This window comes from Impatiens glandulifera, unplaced genomic scaffold (assembly GCF_907164915.1).
Source record: "Impatiens glandulifera unplaced genomic scaffold, dImpGla2.1, whole genome shotgun sequence".
NCBI classification, from domain to species: Eukaryota; Viridiplantae; Streptophyta; class Magnoliopsida; order Ericales; family Balsaminaceae; genus Impatiens; species Impatiens glandulifera.
In genome coordinates, this window is record NW_025919140.1 from 761,411 (window position 1) to 782,859 (window position 21,449).

The window sequence follows — 21,449 nt, forward strand, 5'->3', positions numbered from 1 at the left end:
TTAACTTTATTTTTATGTGATGGCTCATTCTTTTTCATCATGATAGAAATTGAATAGTAATCATAATTATTTTAATTAACGAGATTGTAACTAAATAAATATTATGTGAGTTACTTATTTATAAGATCTCTAGTCACTAATTTAACAAATGTTATAAAAACACACTGATAATATTACAAATATAACTTTTTAAAAAATTTATAAAAAAAATACAATTTTTTTTCTTATTAAAAAAGATTGTAATTGTATGAATTTAAATAAATTGATCCTTATTTTTTTGGTTCTAATACCTATTGCAATAATTGAATAATCACTCAATTTTGATCGAAAAATGTTGGTTTCTAGTTTATTCAACCTGAGAGCAAGATTGGAACACCTTTGATTTGTCTTTCTTAGCAAGTCTTGCTTTTTATTTATGTGTAATCTTTTTCTCCAACAAAAATTGAATAAATATGTTGAATATTCATTGTTAAGGAACTAGACAATCTTACTCCACAAAATCTGCAAGTCACAATATATTTCTCCATAATCTTAGTGATTGCACAGCTAATTGTTACCCATATTTAGACTCCACAAAATCTGAAAGTCAAAGATGCAATCAAGTCACAATATATTCCTCCATAATCTTAGTGATTGCACAGCTAATTCTTACCCATATTTAGACTTTACATATAACAAATTGTAATATAAATAACCTGTACATTTCTCATTCATATATACAATTATTCCTTTTCAATCATACATCTTCTCTACATGGTATCAGAAGTCTAGATCCTACAATGTCATCAAACGCCTTCTCCGTCCCAAACCCTACCGACCCCGGCTATCCCATCTTCTTTGTCAACCTATCGCAATGCAAACCCTTACAAACTACAAACAACACCACCAACTTTACACAATGGTCTTCCCAAATCAAGTCATTCTTATTTGGTTTCGGCCTATTTGACTACCTCACTGGAGAAAAGAAATGCCCACCACCAACAATCACCAAAGACGACAACACTGTCACCCTAATCCCAGTTACGCCTCATGGTCTCGACAAGACCAACTATTGTTAGGCTCCCTCATCGGCACTCTTGACGCCAAGATCGCACCTCTTGTAGCCTCTGCTGCTACATCTCATGAAGCATGGACTGCTCTCAAATCTCTCTACGCAAATCCTACTTGCAGCCATATCCTCCAAGTCAAGAAACGACTTGACTCAATAAAAAAGACACTCGATCAAACCATCACTGACTATATGCATCAAATAAAACAATGCACCACTGAACTTGCCAATCTAGGCAAAACTCTAGATCCCGAAGACATCATTGCAAAGGTTCTAAATGGGCTCGATCAAACCCAACACCGTTCTATCATCGAAACCGTTGAAGCTCGAGATACACTCATCCCGTTCGATGCTCTCCATGAAAAACTCATACATCATGAGCTCACCAAACTCCATGACAACACCAACTCCACCTCATCAACACCTACCACCGCTTTTGTCGCAACCTACAAACCATCATCCAATACTCGCCAAAATAACAATTACTCCCGACCCCAATACTCTAAAGACAATAGCCGACAGTCCTCACCACACTACCCCAACCCCTCCTCCTCATCCAACACCAAATCACCTGATGTCTGCCAATATTGTGGCTACACTGGTCACACCATCTCCGTCTGTCGCCACTTCTCTCGCGCCCATCCTAACTTTACACTCAAACCTTTTGTACGTCAATCTCGCTACACTCGTCCTCAAGCCAACACTGCCTATTCATCTCATGCCCCTCCATGTGACTGGATTATAGATAGCGGTGCTACTCACCATGTCACACATGATCTCGATAATCTATACCTTCACACTCCTTATACATGCAACGATGATGTTATCATCGGTGATGGCTCATCTCTTCCAATCTCTCACACAGGTTCATTCACTATCACCTCTCAAAACAAATCTTTACTCTTTCAAAATGTTCTTTATGTTCCAAAAATTGCACAAAACATTATTTATGTCTCCAAGTTTTGCCTTGATAATAATGCACAAATTGAGTTTACCTCTTCTTCCTTTCGTTTCAAGGTTATCTCCACGAACACCATCCTACTCCAAGGAACTTTTAATCATGGCATGTACACCTGGTCTTCTTCCTACAAATGTGCCCTTCAAACATCTCTCACATCATCTACTTCAAAACTATCCACCACGTCTGCTCTCCTATGGCATCACCGTCTTGGCCATCCGTCATTTAAATTTTTTTTCTTATATTTCAAATTTATATAATTTAGGTTCAATTTCATCCCTTGATTACTGCAATTCTTGCAAGATTAATAAAGCACACAAACTTCCTTTCTCTCAATCCACTTTTTCGTCTACAGCTCCCCTTGAATTATTATTTTCAGATGTTTGAACCTCACCCCACCTCTCACATGACAACTACAAATGTTATCTAATCTTTGTGGACCATTACACTAAATATGTATGGTTTTACCCTCTCAAAAATAAATTCGACTCTCACAGTCTTTCTTGACTTCAAAAAATTAGTTGAAAACTATTTCAAAAGAACGATCATAACCCTATTCTCTGACAATGGAGGCGAGTTCATCAAATTGGCTCCCACCTTACGCGCTAATGGCATCTCACATCTTACTACACCTCCCCATACCCCTGAACACAACGGCTATGCAGAACGCCGTCATCGTCACATTGTCGAAACTGGTCTCTCTCTCCTATCTCATGCTAATCTACCTATCACTTACTGGACACATGCATTCTCCACCGCTGTGTATCTCATAAATCGATTACCTACACCAACCTTACAAAATGACTCTCACTACTATCGACTCCTAAATGTCAAACCTATCTATTCCCAATTACACTCCTTTGGCTGTCTATGCTACCCATTACTACGACCTTATGCTTCAAATAAACTAGATCCTCGATCTCAACCATGCATTTATCTTGGTCGTTCCCTAACTCAAAGCGCTTTTCTGTGCCTAAATCTTACCACAAACAAAATCTACACTTCTCGTCATGTCACTTTCATTGAGCATGATTTTCCATTCCACCGTCTATCAAACCAACAAAATTCAACTTCGCTTCCCTCACCTCACGAATGGTTTCCCACTCCTCTCATACCTATTTAATCACATAACCCTACAACACCATTCACCACTGCCACACCCCCACAGAACACACCTCCTACGCCACCACATCCATCACATAACCCTACAACACCGTCCACCACTGCCACACCCCACAAAACACACCTCCTACGCCACCACATCCACCACCCCCCTCTGCCCATTCTCCCTCGTCCTATAACTCGTCTCACAAACAACATAACCAAACCTAACCCAAAGTATGCCCAACTTACCACTATCTCCTCACCCACGTCACTACCAACCACCCCCAAACAAGCACTCTTCATCCCTCATTGGTGTGATGCTATGCTTGCTGAATACAATGCTCTACGGAAACACAATACATGGACTCTCGCACCACCTAGTGAAGCTCGAAATGTCATTGGTTGTAAATGGGTCTTCAGAATCAAATATATTCCTGATAACACGATTCACAAATACAAAGCTCGGCTTATCGCAAAAGGTTTTCATCAACAAATTGGTCTTGACTACTCTGCCACCTTTAGTTCGGTTATCAAACCAGTCACGATTCGACTCACCCTCTCAATTGCTCTCCAACATAACTGGATATTACGCCAACTCGACATCAACAACTCCTTTCTCCAAGGTGATCTCCAAGAGATAGTCTTCATGCAGCAACCATCCGGCTTCATCGACGCTAACAACCCTTCTTATGTGTGTCGTTTAAACAAAGCCATATACGGGTTAAAACAGGCTCCACGCGCATGGTTTACAGCCCTCACCTCCTATCTACTACAATTCGGTTTTACAGCATCTCTCGCCGACCCTCTCTTCATTTACAAAAAAAATGGCGATCTCCTATATGCACTTGTTTATATCGATGACATTATCGTAACTGGTCCTTCACCTGATTTTGTCTCGGTTTTTATTTCCAACTTTGCCAAACGCTTTTCTCTCAAGGACTTGGGACAACTTTCCTTCTTCTTAGGGGTGGAAGTACAACACAACACTTCTGATCTCCTTCTCTCCCAAAGAAAGTACATACACGACCTCCTTCAACGTCATGACATGCTTGACTGCAAACCATCAACTACCCCTATACTTGCTCACCCTCAACTGCTACAAAATACCTCCACACCTCCATGTGATCCTACTACTTATCGTTCTGCTGTTGGAAGCCTCCAATACTTATACCTCACACGTCCTGACATTGCTTACTCTGTCAACAAGTTATCCCAGTTCATGCAACACCCGCAAGAAGCTCACTGGACAGCTCTCAAGAAGCTCCTCCGCTACCTTCACGGGACTTCTCACATTGGTTTGCAATTACATCACAATACTTCGTCATCACTACATGCCTTTAGTGACGCGGATTGGGCAAGCGATGTTGATAACTTCATCTCCACTACAGGTTATATCGTATATCTTGGCAAAAATGCTATCTCCTGGACATCTCGCAAACAAAAAACGATAGTCCGATCCTCAACCGAAGCTGAATTTCGTGCCATTACTGACACCACTTCCGAACTCAATTGGATAAAATCCCTTCTACAAGAACTCGACATCCACTTACCTTCTACACCTGTTATATATTGTGATAACTTAAGTGCTACAAATTACTCCGCCAATCCGATTTTTCACTCTCGAATGAAGCATGTTGCTCTCACTTTTCATTTTGTTCGTGAACAAGTCCAAGCTGGAACACTTCGGGTACAACACATCAGTGGACATGATCAGCTCGCCGACGGCCTCACCAAACCTCTCCCTCGCCCGCGTTTTGAGTTCCTATTATCCAAGATTGGCCTCTTCAATGGAAGGTCCATCTTGAGGGGGAATGTTAAGGAACCAGACAATCTTACTCCACAAAATCTGCAAGTCAAAGATGCAATCAAGTCACAATCTATTCCTCCATAATCTTAGTGATTGCACAGCTAATTGTTACCCATATTTAGACTCCACAAAATCTGAAAGTCAAAGATGTAATCAAGTCAAAATATATTCCTCCATAATCTTAGTGATTACATAGCTAATTCTTACCCATATTTAGACTTTACATATAACAAATTATAATATAAATAACCTGTACATTTCTCGTTCATATATACAATTATTCCTTTTCAATCATACATCTTATCTACATTCATCACTCACCACCTAATTAATTTAGGCCTATTTGGCTGAAGTATTTGACCTATTTTTAAATACTTTGTGAAGTTAACCATCTTTTCTAGGAAAGATCATAACAGAACAACAATTTAGACATCTTAAATTAGTTGAATATGAGTGTGTCCACAAAAAATGAGAATTTATTTATTATTATTTAACTTGGATTATTTTTAACGTGACATGAATGTAATAGAAAATGTATTAAATATGAATTTTCAAATATGCTATATTTATAAATATGAATTTATTTGATCTCTCCCTATCCCTATATTTTTTTTTTCTCAGTCTCTCTTTTATATTTTTTATATTCTCTCACATTCTATTTAATAAATTTGTTTTATGGAAAAAGTGTTACTTTCTTTTTATTTGATTTAAATAAAAGTGTAGTTAGTCTTTAATTGAAAACATACTTTCAATATAGTAAAGAATTGTCTTACTTTCATACTTTTTTTTATTTATTAAAATAATATATGATCTATCTACCAAAACTTCTTAAAATATATATATATATCACCACTCTATTTCTTTTGCTCCCACTATTTATATTTGAATTCTCATCCATAGGAGTTATTATTTATTAGAAGTACTTTGATTTGAATTTAGAAATGGATAAGTTAGAAATTAAACATGGCATCATAATCCTAACATTAATGATAGTTATGTCAAATGAAGTTCATACCATTGAAGGAAAGCAAAATAATGATATCATGAAATGAGAGTTGGTCACATTATTAGAGGTGTAGTTCACAAAGGACTTTCGACGCAGAAATTGGATACAGCCCCGAAGGCGGAGGTCACTTTAGTTCTTCTCCTCTTAGCCTATCGACACATGCATCGAACACTATCCTCAGAGGAGGTCATGTTAGTCTTCCAACTAGTCCTCCTTACCCATCCATGCAAGATCCGGGCAGCAATCCTAAAGGCATAGATCATTAGCCTTCCTCCTCTTATCCCATCGACACATGAATTGGGCAGCAACCAGGAGGCGGAGGTCACGTCAGTCCTCCTCTTCGTAGCCCATCAATGGGCTACAACCCTGAGGTATAAGTCACGTTAGTCCTCCTCCTCCTCTTAGCCCATCCACGTAGGAATCAGACAGCTGTAGTCCCGGAGGCGGTCATATTAGTCATCCAACTTGTCCTCATCTTCTCCTATCCATGCAAGATTCAGGCAGCAACCCAGAGGCATAAGTCACATTAGTCCTCTTCTTAGCCCATCGACGCAAGAATTGGGCAGCAGTCCTAGAGGTAGAGGTCATGTTGTCCTCCTCCTCATAGCGAATCCATGGACAGCATCCTTGGAGGCATATGTCACGTTAGTCCTCCTCCTTCTATCCCATCGGCATAGGAATCGGGTAGCTGCCCTAGAGGACATGTTAGTCCTCCAACTCATTATCCTCGTACCCCATCCATGCAAGAATCGGACAGAAGCCCTTGAGGTGGAGGTCACGTTGATCCTCCTCTAGAGACAAATCCATGTAGTTGTGATGAATTTAAAAAAGATTTGGTGTGAGCTTAAAAATAACAAAAAAAAATTATGAATAAAACACATTTTCCCCATTCTATATGGATTAGAGAAAAAGTAATGAATTAAATTAAAATATTAAGAAATTAGTAGCTTATTTCATCTTTATACGATAAAATTATAATTTTTTTTCAGGATGGGCCACCTCGCTCTATAACACAAATACTCCTCCTACTAGCCAAATAATAAGATTCCTCCATACATTATAATTTCGTTATCTATACATATAATAATACTTAATTTGAATTTGTTGGGACAAAAGCTGTGATTAATTTTGATATATATGTGAGAGTAAATGAATACTTGAGTCGAATCGTGGGTTGATCCATCCATAAATTTAAAATGGTTAAAAATAAAATTAAAAATGTTATATGTATGATTCGAATTTGCAACCTAACAAAAACAAGTAAAAGCCTTTAACGAACTAAGCTAATAAAACTTTATATTTTAAATTTTACACAAAATTTGATAAACGCGCGACATTCATAACAATATATATATTATATATATATATATATATATATAATTTGTAACTTATAAAAATATGTATACATATACAAAATTATAAAATTCTTTCAACAATCATAAATAGTCTACTAGTTAAAGTGTTAACATTTCATACTTAAAACAAAAGTTTGAATCTCTCTAAAAGTAATTATTATATTTTGGTGCGCAAACATTGGTAGATGAAGTAAATGTGAAAATTTATGTCGAACTCTGTAATAGAGGTTTGAGTTAAGCATTATAATAAATACTGGTAAATTCGCATGAGATACACACAAAAAAGATAAAAAAAAAAAAAATTAACAACAAAAAAATTACTATAATTTGCAAATATTTATTCAATGTGTCTTTTACTTAATAAATAAAATTAGGATAGGAAATTTATTTATTTTATTATATATAATGTTATATATATATGAGTCTATATATATATATATCATTATTAACGAAAATATTTTTATTTAACATTATTATAAGAGATATAATTATTTTTTTTGGGTAAGAGCATGAAAAAATTATATAATATATAGTTATTCAAAATGTAACTTACAAAATATATATACATACACAAAATTATAAAATTATTTTAACAATTGTAATTGGTCTGGTGGTTAAAATATTAACATTTCATACTCAAGACTATGGTTCAAATCCCTTTAAAAGTAATTATTATATGTGGATGCGAGAACATTGATAGATGAATCGGAAATGGGAATGTTAGCTTGAGTAACGAAAAAATGGTGAGCACTATTAAAAAAACACCATATACTAATTGGTACTTATCACCTTACCAATCGGTATAGACCAATCGCTCTCAATTTACATAAGCTCTCTCGGTGTTACCTTATTAGGTAACGCCGATTGATTGATGACCAATTAGTGAAGGGAAATAGCGATTGGTTTATTAATCAATCGTTATATGCTTGTGGGGAAGTAGCGATTGGTTTATTTACCAATCGTTAAAGGCTTGGGGAAGTAGAGATTGTTAATAAACAATTTCTAAAGGCTTGTGGGGAAATAGCGATTGGTTTATTAATAAAAATTATAGTTTAGTTTAAAACACATTATATTTTAGTTTAAATAATATTACAATTCAGTTTATAAGATATTACAGTTCAATTTAAATGACATTACACTTCAGTTTATCCGACATTACAGTTAAGTTGAAAACACATTACAGTTCAATTTTATAAATATTACATTTAAGTTTTCGACATACTTGTTAACGTATTTAGTATTTAGAGGAACTTGTCTGATGATCCGCCATTACAAATTCGTTTTAAGAACTCAGTGTTTGAGGAAGGGTAGTCTTTTTCACGATTGTCTTCTTCGTGATAGTCGTCTTCTTCGCGGTAGTCGTTTCTTCACTTTGGATTTTTATAAAAAGAGTTGTAGAATGGAAAAAAGATGAAGAGTCGAGATACAGAGACAAGGCGGAAATGGAAGGAGATAAATGGCTAGGGCTTTGTGAAAATTGGAAGAGAAAAATGAGCTATTTTTGTAAAGAAAAAAAATACACCATGGTATTAATGTGGAGTCGCTCCCTATATCATTATTCTTTTAATTAAGGGATTTTTTTAATTTGTTTGGATTTTATCTATAAATATTTTGTTTGATAAATACTGTGGTATTTAAGATTTGTTTAAAATAAATTATCAAAATATTTTTTATTTAAATTTTAAAAAACAATTACAAAAAAATAATATTTTATTTGATAACATAAGTTATTTGATGGTCGATGTGATGGAGTTTTCAAAAATCCAATAAACTTTGTAAATAAAAATATCCAAAATCAAACGAGCTTAAAGGCTTGTAATTGTTAGGTTATTTGAGGATTTTGTAAAAAATAAAATTGATTGAAATGTAGATTATTTAAAATATTTAATTGTTAAATAACTATAATTTTTTTTATACTTAAAAATGATTTTTTAATAAAGTAATGTATTTTCATATTTTAGTGAATAAAATGAGTAATTTAGTTGTTAAAATAGTACTAATGTATAAGATAGAATTTATAAAATAAAAACTTGGGGCTTGTTCGATTTGGGTTATTTTAATAACACAAACAAAATTAAACATTATTGCATTCTTGCATCATCTATCACATCACTCAATTCATTAATCAAAATAATAAAATAATCTTCGATTTTAAATTATTATTTTTTATTTTATTTATATATCAATACTCTTTAAATCTTTTTTATCAAAAATAATTATCACCTCCTCAAAATCATTCACTTGTATTTTTCCCCATCAGGTCATTCAAATAACCTCAATCCGAATGAGCTTTATAAAATCTAAAAAAACAAATCCTAAAAAACCCAAATCAAACTAGCTGTAAGAGATCTTTGAGGTGGATTATTTGATATTTTTATCCATAACTCTCGTATCTCATTATATTTTTTTTCATCTATATAATCACTCTTTTTATCCACTAAAATACAAGAATATTCTTATTTTATATATTTATAAAATTTAAATTTTCAATATAAGATAAGAAGACATTAACTTAAATAATATATATTTTAATCAAAAAAATATTTAAAAAAACAAATAACAAACACCAAACAAGCCCTTAAAAGGTACTACCTGCAGCGAACGAAAAGAAGACAAATATGTGCCAGCTTCGTATTGTTTCAGTAGGTCGCCGTCAAACATTATATTATTAAAACTTTTCTTTTATTCTATTTTATAAAATAAAATATAAAGAACCCACAGCCGAGAATGTTCGTTGCCACAATTCTATTTTATATGCTTACCAACATCATCATCAATCATTTAGTTTACTTTCCATATTAATTTGTTGACATTTAAAAAAAACTCTAATTACATTCTACCATTTTAATTATTAAATTAATTAAAATAAATATAAATACATTTTAATGATTCATTTTATAAAATTTTCAAATAAATGTTTTTATCAATAAAATCTTTTAAAAAACAAATTCTATAAAATACCCAAAATCAAACTAGCTCAGAATAATAAAATGTCAACTTCCATCTACCACGTAGGATTCCCTGCCAGGTTGTATGGCGGCTGTCGCTAGCTGTTCTTCACCAACTAATTCCTTGCTACCTAAAAACTAAAAAAAATAAAAAATAAGTTGAATCTCTTTTGTGATTCGATTCGATTCAATCTCTTTCCTTCGAAGTTTACACTTCTATGTAGAAAAAAAATGTATTTCTAGGTTGAATCTTATTAATATGAATTTTATTTTATTAAGAAGTGACATAACTAAATGTTAAGGTGGATCATGTAAATTAAATAATTTTTTTGTAAACATTTTATTTTACCGAGATTGTAAAAAAAAGAGTGGAACTCGTTTAAAAATTAATTATAAAAAAGTTGGACGAACTAAATAAAAAAAATGAAATATAACATCTTATTCAATCTCAATTATTACATAATTCAACTTAATCAATCCTTCAAATTTGGTAGATGAGGAAATCGGGATTTCTATTTGTTTTCTAATTTCGTCTTCTTAATTATTTTTTAGTATAGTTAATATCACTATAAATTTTATATATTTCTCTTTTCAGGTAAATTTTTCTAACCTTTTCTCATTTTCTAATTGATTTGGTTATCAACTTCTCTTTGAGGAACTTTTAAAATATAAGACTTAAATAGATCTCTCATGTTATGTTAAATTATAGATCCTCTTTCTCATTTTCAAAATCTACTTCAATAAAATTCTCAAGCTTCTTAATCATGTCTAATTATGATAGTTAAACTATATCTCGTGTCTCTCTTTCTCAACAACACTTTAGACTTTGAGCAAAGTAACTCTTTCATAATTCACATCCGAATTGAGATATCTAGGAGGTTGGTTCTATTTGATAAAAAGTAAATTATTTATATTTTATATAAAATTACAGTGGAGTTATTTTGGTTGATTAATTAAATAATTTTATAATTTAAATATTTATGATTTTAGTAATAACTTTATATTAATAATCAAATAAGAGATTAAAAAAAAGTTATTAGAACTTGTTTAATTTTTTTTTGATTTTTACAAGTGTTCCTATAAAAAAAAAAATTGTATATCACTTTAGATTTAATTATAAAATCACTCCTTTCATTTATTAAAATATTTTAAATTTATTTATATTAAATTTTAAATATAAAAATACATTTTTAATTAAACAAATTAAAACCAAATAACATACTTTTTTTTATCAATCATTTTTTTTACAAAATCCAAAAAAATAATAAATATGATATTGTGGTGGTAGTAAAGTAATAATCTTGGGTACATATTTTCCCATAACTCTTTAGAGCTTATCCCTACAGTTTGGGAACGTAAATTTGGGAACGTTTTGAGCACATATTTGATTGGACACTTTTCGGAGTCCATCCCTAAAGTCCACAACATGTTTGGACACATAATTCAATGGACGGTATTTTCTAAGCTTAACTCGAAAATCTAATTTAATACATAATTTGGGATTGGACTACCGAAACTAAACTCGAATTGTCCTACGCGTTTTTCATTCGTCAATTCTATTTATAATATGTATTTGTCACTAGTGGCGAATCCAGAGTCAAATTTACGATTGCTCCAAAATTTATCAAGTATAAATTTTTTTTACTATATCAAAAATAAAAGTATAATTAATAATGATAATAATAAAGATACAAAATCACTTCGATACTAATAAAATATTTATCCTTTTATAATTAAACTACTACTAGACTTACAAACAAATGGAGACAATTGAGTTCTTCCGGTGCTTATTTGTTGAAAATGTTGTAAAATTTGTTTATTTTTAATTGTGACAAAAATCTCCTTCTCGATGTATACATCAAACTGTCGTTCATCCACTCATAACTAATTCTATTACGTAAATCAGTCTTGATAATTTTCATCACAAAAATGACCCTTTCAACAGAAGTAGTCGTAATAGGTAAAATCAATGCTAACTCAATCAACCGATATACCAATATAAAAACTCTATATTTCCCAGTTTCAACCATCTTCTTAACCAGACTTCCCAAATTTTGAATCGTAGAAAGTTCATTTCGTACATTTAATTTTGAATGTAAGTCTGAAGCTGTTTCTCAAGTACTATACGGTTAGTTAACGAAAAATTCTCTAGATAAAGTTCAGTAAGGTAGAGTATTTTACCAATATCAAATTGAGAAAATGAGTCATTTGGATCTAAACAAGCAATGCAAGTAAGTACCTTCGTAGTTGATTCTGAAAAACGATTGTTCATCTCTTGAATCATCGTATCAAGAACCTATAATTATATAAAAAAACGAATAAAAAATGCTATTAGAAAATAATAAAATTCAATAGATTATTTGACCACGAGTGATAAAAATTAATACCTCACAAAACATTCCAACACGATAGTGATGAAAATTAGTAATCATTTGCCCATTACGTCTGTTTCGATCACGAGTTCTCATATTTTCTTTCATATTCGGTATTAGGATCATATGCTTAGTACAAATGTGTTGAATGTTTCTCTCATCCTTCCTCTCTAAATTTTGTAACCTATCTTTCATCGTCTTAATCAAACTGACAGCTAGTACCATGTTTTGATAATTTTGTTGTAAAGCAAGTGACGATTCATTTGTGATCCCCAACAAATATTTCATGAAATGCATCACAAATATAAATTCATAATTCTCCATCTTATAAATCAAAATTCCTGTCATACCACTATTATCATCATTAGTACCATCATCATACACATTTTCTAGCACTTTTAAAACAGAAATCCACGAAGAGATCAAACGAAGAATAGTGATATTATGTGAACCCAACGAGTATCTCCTGTCCGTGTTAAATTGATTTCCCGGTTCTTTCATTTTCCACTAACAATATCTCCTTTCTGTAAACCTTCTAAGAGTCTATCATGTTCAACTTGTCTGAATTTATCTTTTCTTTTACATGAAGCACCAACAATATTTACAATCAGAGTAATATACTGGAAAACATCATTTACAATTCGATTACTTTTAACAACTTCCACAACAACTAGTTCAAGTTGATGAGAAAAACAATGGACACATATTGCTGGTGAATTTTTCTTCAATATGAGACCTTCAATCCATTATACTCACCTCGCATATTTGAGACTTCGTCGTATCATTGGCCCCTCAATCTTGATAATGATAATTTATGTTTCGCAAATAATTCATCAATAACTTTCTTCAAAGAAATAGCAGAAGTGTCAGACACATGCACAACAACAAGAAATCTTTCAATAACATAACCAGATTTGTTCATGTATCTTAAAACAACTCATATTTGCACTTTAACTGAATTATCTCTACATTCATCAACCATAAGAGAAAATACATTGTCTCTTATATCATTAAAAATGATATTTGTGACTTCATTGGCACAAGCTCGTCTTAAATCCTTTTGAATTGTTCGAGACTTCATTTGATTTTTTTCTAGGGCATTATCAATAATTGTCTTGGAAACCTCGACATTCAACTCTAAAAAGTTACCTTTATTTAAATATTTAAATGACTCATCATGTCCACGAAAAGGTAAACCTTGCTTCAAAAGAAAGTGTGTAACATCCGAAGTTGTTGTTAATCGAGTGCGATACGCAACCTTCATTACGCGCCCTTGTGGTAGTAGCAAATGTGACAGACTTTGTCTCTGATTTTGAAAAGTCTCAAGTTTTGTTCCTGCATTATTATGAATACTAGCTACACCACCAACATGCTTATTAAATATTTCCATTGCTTTTCTCCAATTACGTATTCCTAAATTAGTAAATGCCCCATCTCTAACTCGACATCATGTGTGAGAATTTACAAATAGATAGCACCAAAAATAAAATACAACATCTTTTGAAATGTTATACTCTAACCATGTAAACCTTTTGAACCAAGCGTCTTGAAAGCTCCTATGCTTTATACCAAATTGTTTTTGAGGATAGCTATCACCAAATGGTTAACAAGGACCTCTAATCAAATATTTTCTTCGAATTTGATCACTAATAGAAATATCAAATTCATTAATCGGTTTGCGTAGTCCTGGATCACTAATAACCTCATCCGGGTCGAATTGAACGCAAGATTGTTTATTCTTATTACTTTCTTCATTAGAACTTTTAGAAGAGTTAATACTTCGTTTTAAATACTTCTTCGTTACCTATATTACAAAAAATAAACACAATAATTAAATAAAATCTATCAAATTTGATTACTGTTTATCATTTTTTTGATTGAATGATTGATTAAAAACATAACAAGAGGAAATACAACATTTGAAACCCCCTAAGTTCTAATTCCCCTAAGTTCTAACCAATTCCAGTATTAATCTAATAATGAAATACATAACAAAAACCAAACAACCTCTTATGTTCTGATTGTTCTGAAGAAATAGAATGGAATTAATGAATAAATAATAAAATACAGAACATATGAAGAATGTATGAATAATAACATAAACCTATAACCTATGCATTTGAAGATTGAATGAATAATAACATAAACCTATAACATTACCACTTACTAGATATCAAATCAGTGTGTCGTCTCCAAGATTGATGACAAAAGATTTCAGGTCGGGGCATCGGGTTGTCGAAGGAGAGTCTGTAAACCTAATTTAATTATGAATTTATAATTTATATGGTTAAAGTTTTTGAAATTAGCCTCTTATTTATTGAATTTTTAAATAAATTCTTAATTTTATTATATATTCAACTTTATCTTTAAACAATTAATTTGTATAAATTAAACCTAAAATTTTCACAAATGTTAGAGGGTTCTTAAGCCCCTTCTTACCCTCTAAGATCCTCCACTGTTTATCACCACAACTCTGTATAATTAAAATTCATAGTTTTGTATAGAACATAATACCTATAGTTTTTTATAGAACATAATTTCTATAATTTTTAGTATAAGGGTTAGAAGATACTTTTAAAGAAATCATAAGTAACTGCATAAAAAAAAAAAACTTATCCTAATTTGACATTTTAACATAACAAAATAAACATGATGAAAAAATATAGCTATACATGGATTTAAAAATAGTTTTTGAAAACAATTTCAGCAAACTTTTCATAATTCACATATGAATTGAGATATCTAGGATGTTGGTTCTAGGTTTTCATGATGATCTTATTTTTTGTGACACTATGTCAGAGTTATTTTGGTTGATTAATTGAATAATTTTATAATTTAGATTTGAGTAATAACTTTATATATAAATAATGAAGTCACTGAGATTAAAAAATTAATCTATTAGAACTTGTTTTATTTGGTTTCTATTTTTTAGATTTTTAAAAGTTTTTTTATAAAAAAATTATATATCACTCAATTTAATTATCAAATCACTTATTCCATTCATTAAAATATTAAAATAATTTTCATTTATTTATATTAAATTTAATTTTTAAATTTAAAAATTCATTTTTAGTAATTAAATAAATTAAAACCAAAATAACTTACTTTTTATTTATAAATCATTTTTTTTACCAAATCCAAAAAAATGATTATTTTAGGATTTTTATCATGAATCTTAGTAATTAAATGAAAATTAAGTTATTTGAATTTTTAATTGATAAATTGTTATAGTATATTTTAATATTTAAATTTTATAAAACTAAAATAAAAATATTTTAATTAATGAATAGAGTGATTTGATGGTTAAAAATATATATATAATGAAATAATTGGGTTACAGTTAAAATCTAAAATATAATGAGTTTTTTGGAATTACTTTAGAATTTATTTAGTTTTATTAATAGTTTTCAATCAAATTATAATGTTAAATAACTAATTTCATAATTAAAATATTACAATACATATTTTTAAATTTTAAATAACAAATATTATTTTAATAATTAAACTAATTAAACCAATTAAACATTTAAATAACTTACTTTCATTTTTTTTAATATTTTTTCCAAACAGAATTGTTTTAATAAACACTCAAAAAAACCCATCAAATAGCCCGATCAAATAAGGTTTTAGTGTAAAACATAGTTAATCGATATTTTTAATTTGGAGCTAGTTTTATATTGGTTGTTTTTCTAAATTTGACCTAAAACTCAATAATATTTTTTTTATTTCTTTTCAACTATCTAATTATTATTATTATTTTTTTTTTGACATTCATTTTTTTTAATTTATATTTTTAAATAAATTTTTGGAGCCTACTAAAATAATTTATTTTATACTACTATTATTAATAAAATAAAAAATAGTTTGATAAATAAGTTAAATTTAAATGATTTAATCTATTATTAAAATTATTATTTTATATACGCGTTAGTAAAATAAATAATAAATAAACAAACAAATAAATAAATAAATAAATATACTAATATATATATATATATATATTAATGTTAATTTAATAAATTTATATTAATATTGATTTGTTTGTTTTTTAAGAGATTAAAAATCAAAATAAAGAGAAAATGAAAAATTATTTGATGTCATACATAAATGACCAAACAAACTAGTAACATAAATTTCAAACTTATTTCCTTAAAAAAACTCATAATTTATTGTTTAGCAATACATTCAGATCATTATAAATAACAAATCAAAAGAAGAAGAGAAAAAAAAAGGTAAAATCATATTTATATTTTTTATTTCATTTTTTGAGTGTAAGTGTTATTTTAGTTTAATTATCTGTTTAAAAATTTTCTAACAATTAAAAATCATTGACTGTAAATTAGAATTTTGTCTTAATTTCATATTTTAGTTTGAGTTATTTAATATATAGTTAATTTTTTTTAAATTTATATGGTTAATTGAAATAATTTATGCCTACACCTACACGAGACAGTCACACATATGTTGACAATTAATAATTTTTATGGACGTGATAATCATGCTAACACTATAACTGATAACGTAATTGACGTTTGTACCCTTGGATTTCGTTTTAAAATTCTCCAAACTCGATTTATTGATTTGGGGTTTTGGCCACCAAATTACGCCACTACTGTGAACGAAGCAGTAACTAATTAGTGCCTGTGTTTATAATTATAAATTTCCTAATATCTAATGTGAAAATGATATCATAACAGATTAATACATAAAGTAATGGTTATTTAAACCATATTTATTTGTGGGTGAAAGTGACGAATGCAAAATTTTCAATTAAAATCTAATTAGTTGTTGCCAAGTCTTTTTTACCGATATGATGGCAGGGCATTCTGGTCAATTTTGTATATATAGTTATGGGGAGGAGTACCGTTCTACGGTGATGTCTAGTTGTCTACAAAGAAATGAGCCACTACGGTCAAACGCGCAAATAATTTATTAAATTATATTTTTAGCTATTAATTAATATTGAAATATTAAATTATCTTATAACAAGAAGCTGGCAATACAACACACTCACCTTCCTTTCCTTCCCTTCCATAGTATATTATATTAAATTTATTATATTAACTATAACTATAGAGCTATGTTGAGTTGACTTAAAACTTAGTAATAATTTATTACACCCCTCCTCTACTTAAATTAAATAAAGAGCTCCACTTTTCTTTTCTTGTAACTAATTAGCATTTAATTCATCGTCTAAATATACAACCAAATAACAATTACAAATAATTCTTAAACACAAAAAATATATATAATTAAGAAAAAGATAAAAATAAGACAGTTTTATTTAATTTAACATTTAATTAGAACTACTTCAATTTAAGGGTTTTTTTAGTAAAAAATTACAATTCATCGTGTCATTTAGGTTCTAATTTATATTTTAACCTTACTAACCAGTTTAGGTAAAGTTATGCATCCAATCATGGAAAATTACTCAACCTTAAAACCTTTGTGAAGAATATATATATAACTAGGATTAGAATGATTTAACTTATTTATTAAGTATTTAAGTAGTATTTAGCTTATTCAAATTACTACCATCCTTATTTATGCAAATTTAAAATGATCAAGTATACTTAATTTTCTAATTAGTTAGCGTTTGTAATTGTGGGTGGTTTATAATAATTAATTAATAAAAACCTATATAGGAAATTTCTTATCATCAAGGCGGCCTGCTAAATAAGGTCAAAGAAAGGTATCCAAACAAGACTTATATTGTAAGCTTGAAATGTGACACGTGCTACAGTATTATTTGACCATTAAAACATGATAAAGAAAAAAAAGTATAACGCCTGATTGTCACCTCTGACTGCTCCTTTTTAAATACGCTTTTACCAAACGCGGTATGCATCTCCTCTTCCCTCCCGCAGTTTCTTCTCTCTCATAACTTTCCGGCGACCACCATAAAAACGTCAAGACTCCTCTCCGGCGGTCACACCTCAATCAATTCTTCACTGTTTTTGGTCGACGGAGAAAAAGGGTATTATATAATTACGATGACGAAGCAAAAGAAGCAGTTAGCTTACATATCAGTACCTTCTCAGATCATCGGAACTCTTTCATCTTCATCTCTTCAATCACTCCTTCTCTCTCCTAAGAAATCTTCCTGCAGCAATACCAGATTCTGGAAAAGTCCAAAGTTCTGGTTTTTGTCCCTCTTTCTATTCACCTTCATTGGAATGTTAAAGATGTGGTTCAATCTGGAACCCTGCTATCTCACTCGTGATCAAGATCCTCCATTTTCAGATGGGTTTTCGAATTCCAAGCTCGTCGTTGCTCCGACAAGAGAGAAAGTCATGAAAACAGAGATGGCGTTCTGGAAACAACCGGATGGGAAAGGGTATAGACCTTGTTTGGATTTCAGTCGTGAATATAGAAAAGCAAGCAGTGAGATTGTTAAAGACAGGAAAAAGTATTTGATGATTGTCGTCTCCGGCGGAATGAATCAACAGAGAAATCAAATTGTTGATGCAGTCGTGATTGCTAGAATTATTGGAGCCACTCTTGTTGTTCCAACCTTACAAGTCAATGTAATTTGGGGAGATGACAGGTAGGTTTGTTCTTATAATCTTATTAATTGTTGAATTCGAAATTATCAATTTGAATTTATTTTCATTGAATCTGTTTATTCTTTCTGTAAACAGTGAATTCTCTGACATATTCGATCTGGATCATTTCAAGAAATCTCTGTCAAATGATATCCATATAGTTTCATCACTCCCATCAACTCATCTGATGTCGAGGCCGGTGGAGGATAAGAGAATGCCGGCAAATGTCTCGCCGGAGTGGATCCGATCGCATTATCTCAGAAAGGTAACTAACACATTTATATACAACACTTTTAAAATAACTGTTTCTGTTGCTGCTGCTGCTGCTGATCATGATGATGATGATTTTGATGATGAACAGTTTAGGAGAGATGGGGTATTGCTATTACGTGGTCTTGATTCGAGGCTTTCTAAAAACCTTCCATCGGATCTTCAAAAACTTCGATGCAAGGTAATAATAACTAATGAATTATTACTTTGAATATTCTTAAATATTTAGTGGGTATTGATTCAAATTATTGTTTGTTCTAAATTCTAATGAAGGTTGCATTTGAGAGTCTTAAATTTGCACCGAAGATTCTGGAATTAGGAAATAAGCTTGCAGAAAGAATGAGAAGCAAAGGACCTTACCTAGCTCTTCATTTAAGAATGGAAAAGGATGTATGGGTCAGGACGGGTTGCCTGCCCGGATTGAAACCGGAGTACGATGAAATCATCCGCCGTGAGAGAGAGCTGAGACCGGAGCTCTTAACTTCGAAAACAAACATGACAGCCCATGAACGCCGCCTTTCTGGACTCTGCCCGTTAAATGCGATGGAAGTGACGAGGTTAATTAAGGCACTTGGAGCTCCAAAAGATGCTAGAATTTATTGGGCAGGTGGAGAACCGTTTGGTGGGAAATTAGAAGCATTGATGCCATTGATAAAGGAGTTTCCTAATTTGTTTAATAAAGAAGAACTTGCTTTGGAAGGAGAATTGGACATGTTTAAGAACAGAGCTTCTTTAATGGCGGCGATTGATTATATTGTTGCTGAGAAGAGTGATGTTTTCATGGCTTCTCATGGCGGAAACATGGCTCATGCCATACAGGTAATTGATATTAAATGAAATCAAATATGTTGCTTTAGTTAATTCAATTTGAACTAAAGAAAGAAGGAAAAAACAACAGGGACATAGGGCATATGCAGGGCACAAGAAATTCATAACGCCCAACAAAAGACAGATGTTGCCTTACTTTTTGAATTCGTCATCTTCATCTCTAAGTGAGGAAGAGTTTAATGGGATTATGGTGGATCTTCACCGTGATAACATGGGTCAACCGGAGATATCGACGGAAAAAATGGTGAGAGATGTCACAAAGTTCCCCGTCAGCGGATGCATGTGTAATGATCATCGGTGATAAAGCCGGGGGAAGAAGGACAGCAAAAGTCCTTAATGAAGACTGACTTGTAATTAATTCATGAACACGGCGGGCGGTTACACGGGAGAGTTAAAGATGGAATTTTTGCAGATTGATTCTTTTATTCTTTTATTACAAGAATTCGAGTGAATTTGATATGTAAAGTCTCTTATTGCATTGGATTTGTATATACCATGTAAAAAAAAAGTCAATTCTTTTGTATAATAAATAATAACATATACACATTTCTTTTTCTTTTACTTATCTTTCTTCTTTGATGATAACTAGGAATCTCAATTTGCCTTCTCCCTATTTATTATTATTTTTTTGGCACAATGTATGTAATATTATCTTATAAAAAAAAAAAAACTATAATCAAATTATATAATTTTTTATATATAATATATATTTTAATATATTAAAAATTTATATTATTATAAAAAAATAAACTTATTTATTTATTAGTGATCAGGACACAGAAATACAAAAATAATTTTCCTTCTATACTTAATTAACTACGGGTTAAATCGAAGAAAAATTGTCTCAAACGAAAACTCTAAGATGATAAAATAATACTTAACTATAGATTATCGGGTTCTCACACCCAACGCACAACTCATTATTATAGTGTTAACGAGTCAGATTGTTGGTTTACGGGTTGACACCGTCCTCGAAAAACATGGGGTGGTTCATTAAAAATGCATATAAAAGTCTTTAATTTGCAACATATACTTTATACTTTTCAAGTGCAAGATCTTAACCAACTAAAATTTAATAACTTTTACGTTTTAAATTCAACCAAGTATTTTTAAATACATATGTAGATATACTTGCAACATTTTAATATTTCTTATAAGTTTATTTTTAATGTTAGAGAATAAAATTTCGAGTGATTTTATTTTGAATT

General features: G+C 30.9%; 1 protein-coding gene and 1 pseudogene across 1 annotated transcript; one reads left to right on the forward strand and one right to left on the reverse strand.

The window, feature by feature from the left end:
* Positions 1–6,507: 6,507 nt before the first annotated feature.
* Positions 6,508–13,988, reverse strand: LOC124917581 (annotated as a pseudogene).
* Positions 13,989–18,430: 4,442 nt separating this feature from the next.
* LOC124917593 (O-fucosyltransferase 20-like) lies at positions 18,431–20,794 on the forward strand. Its single transcript, XM_047457986.1, has 5 exons — positions 18,431–19,145; positions 19,240–19,408; positions 19,505–19,594; positions 19,687–20,232; positions 20,312–20,794. The coding sequence occupies exons 1-5, from the start codon at positions 18,592–18,594 to the stop codon at positions 20,540–20,542; spliced, it is 1,590 nt and encodes a 529-aa protein (XP_047313942.1). The 5' UTR covers positions 18,431–18,591; the 3' UTR covers positions 20,543–20,794.
* Positions 20,795–21,449: the final 655 nt, after the last annotated feature.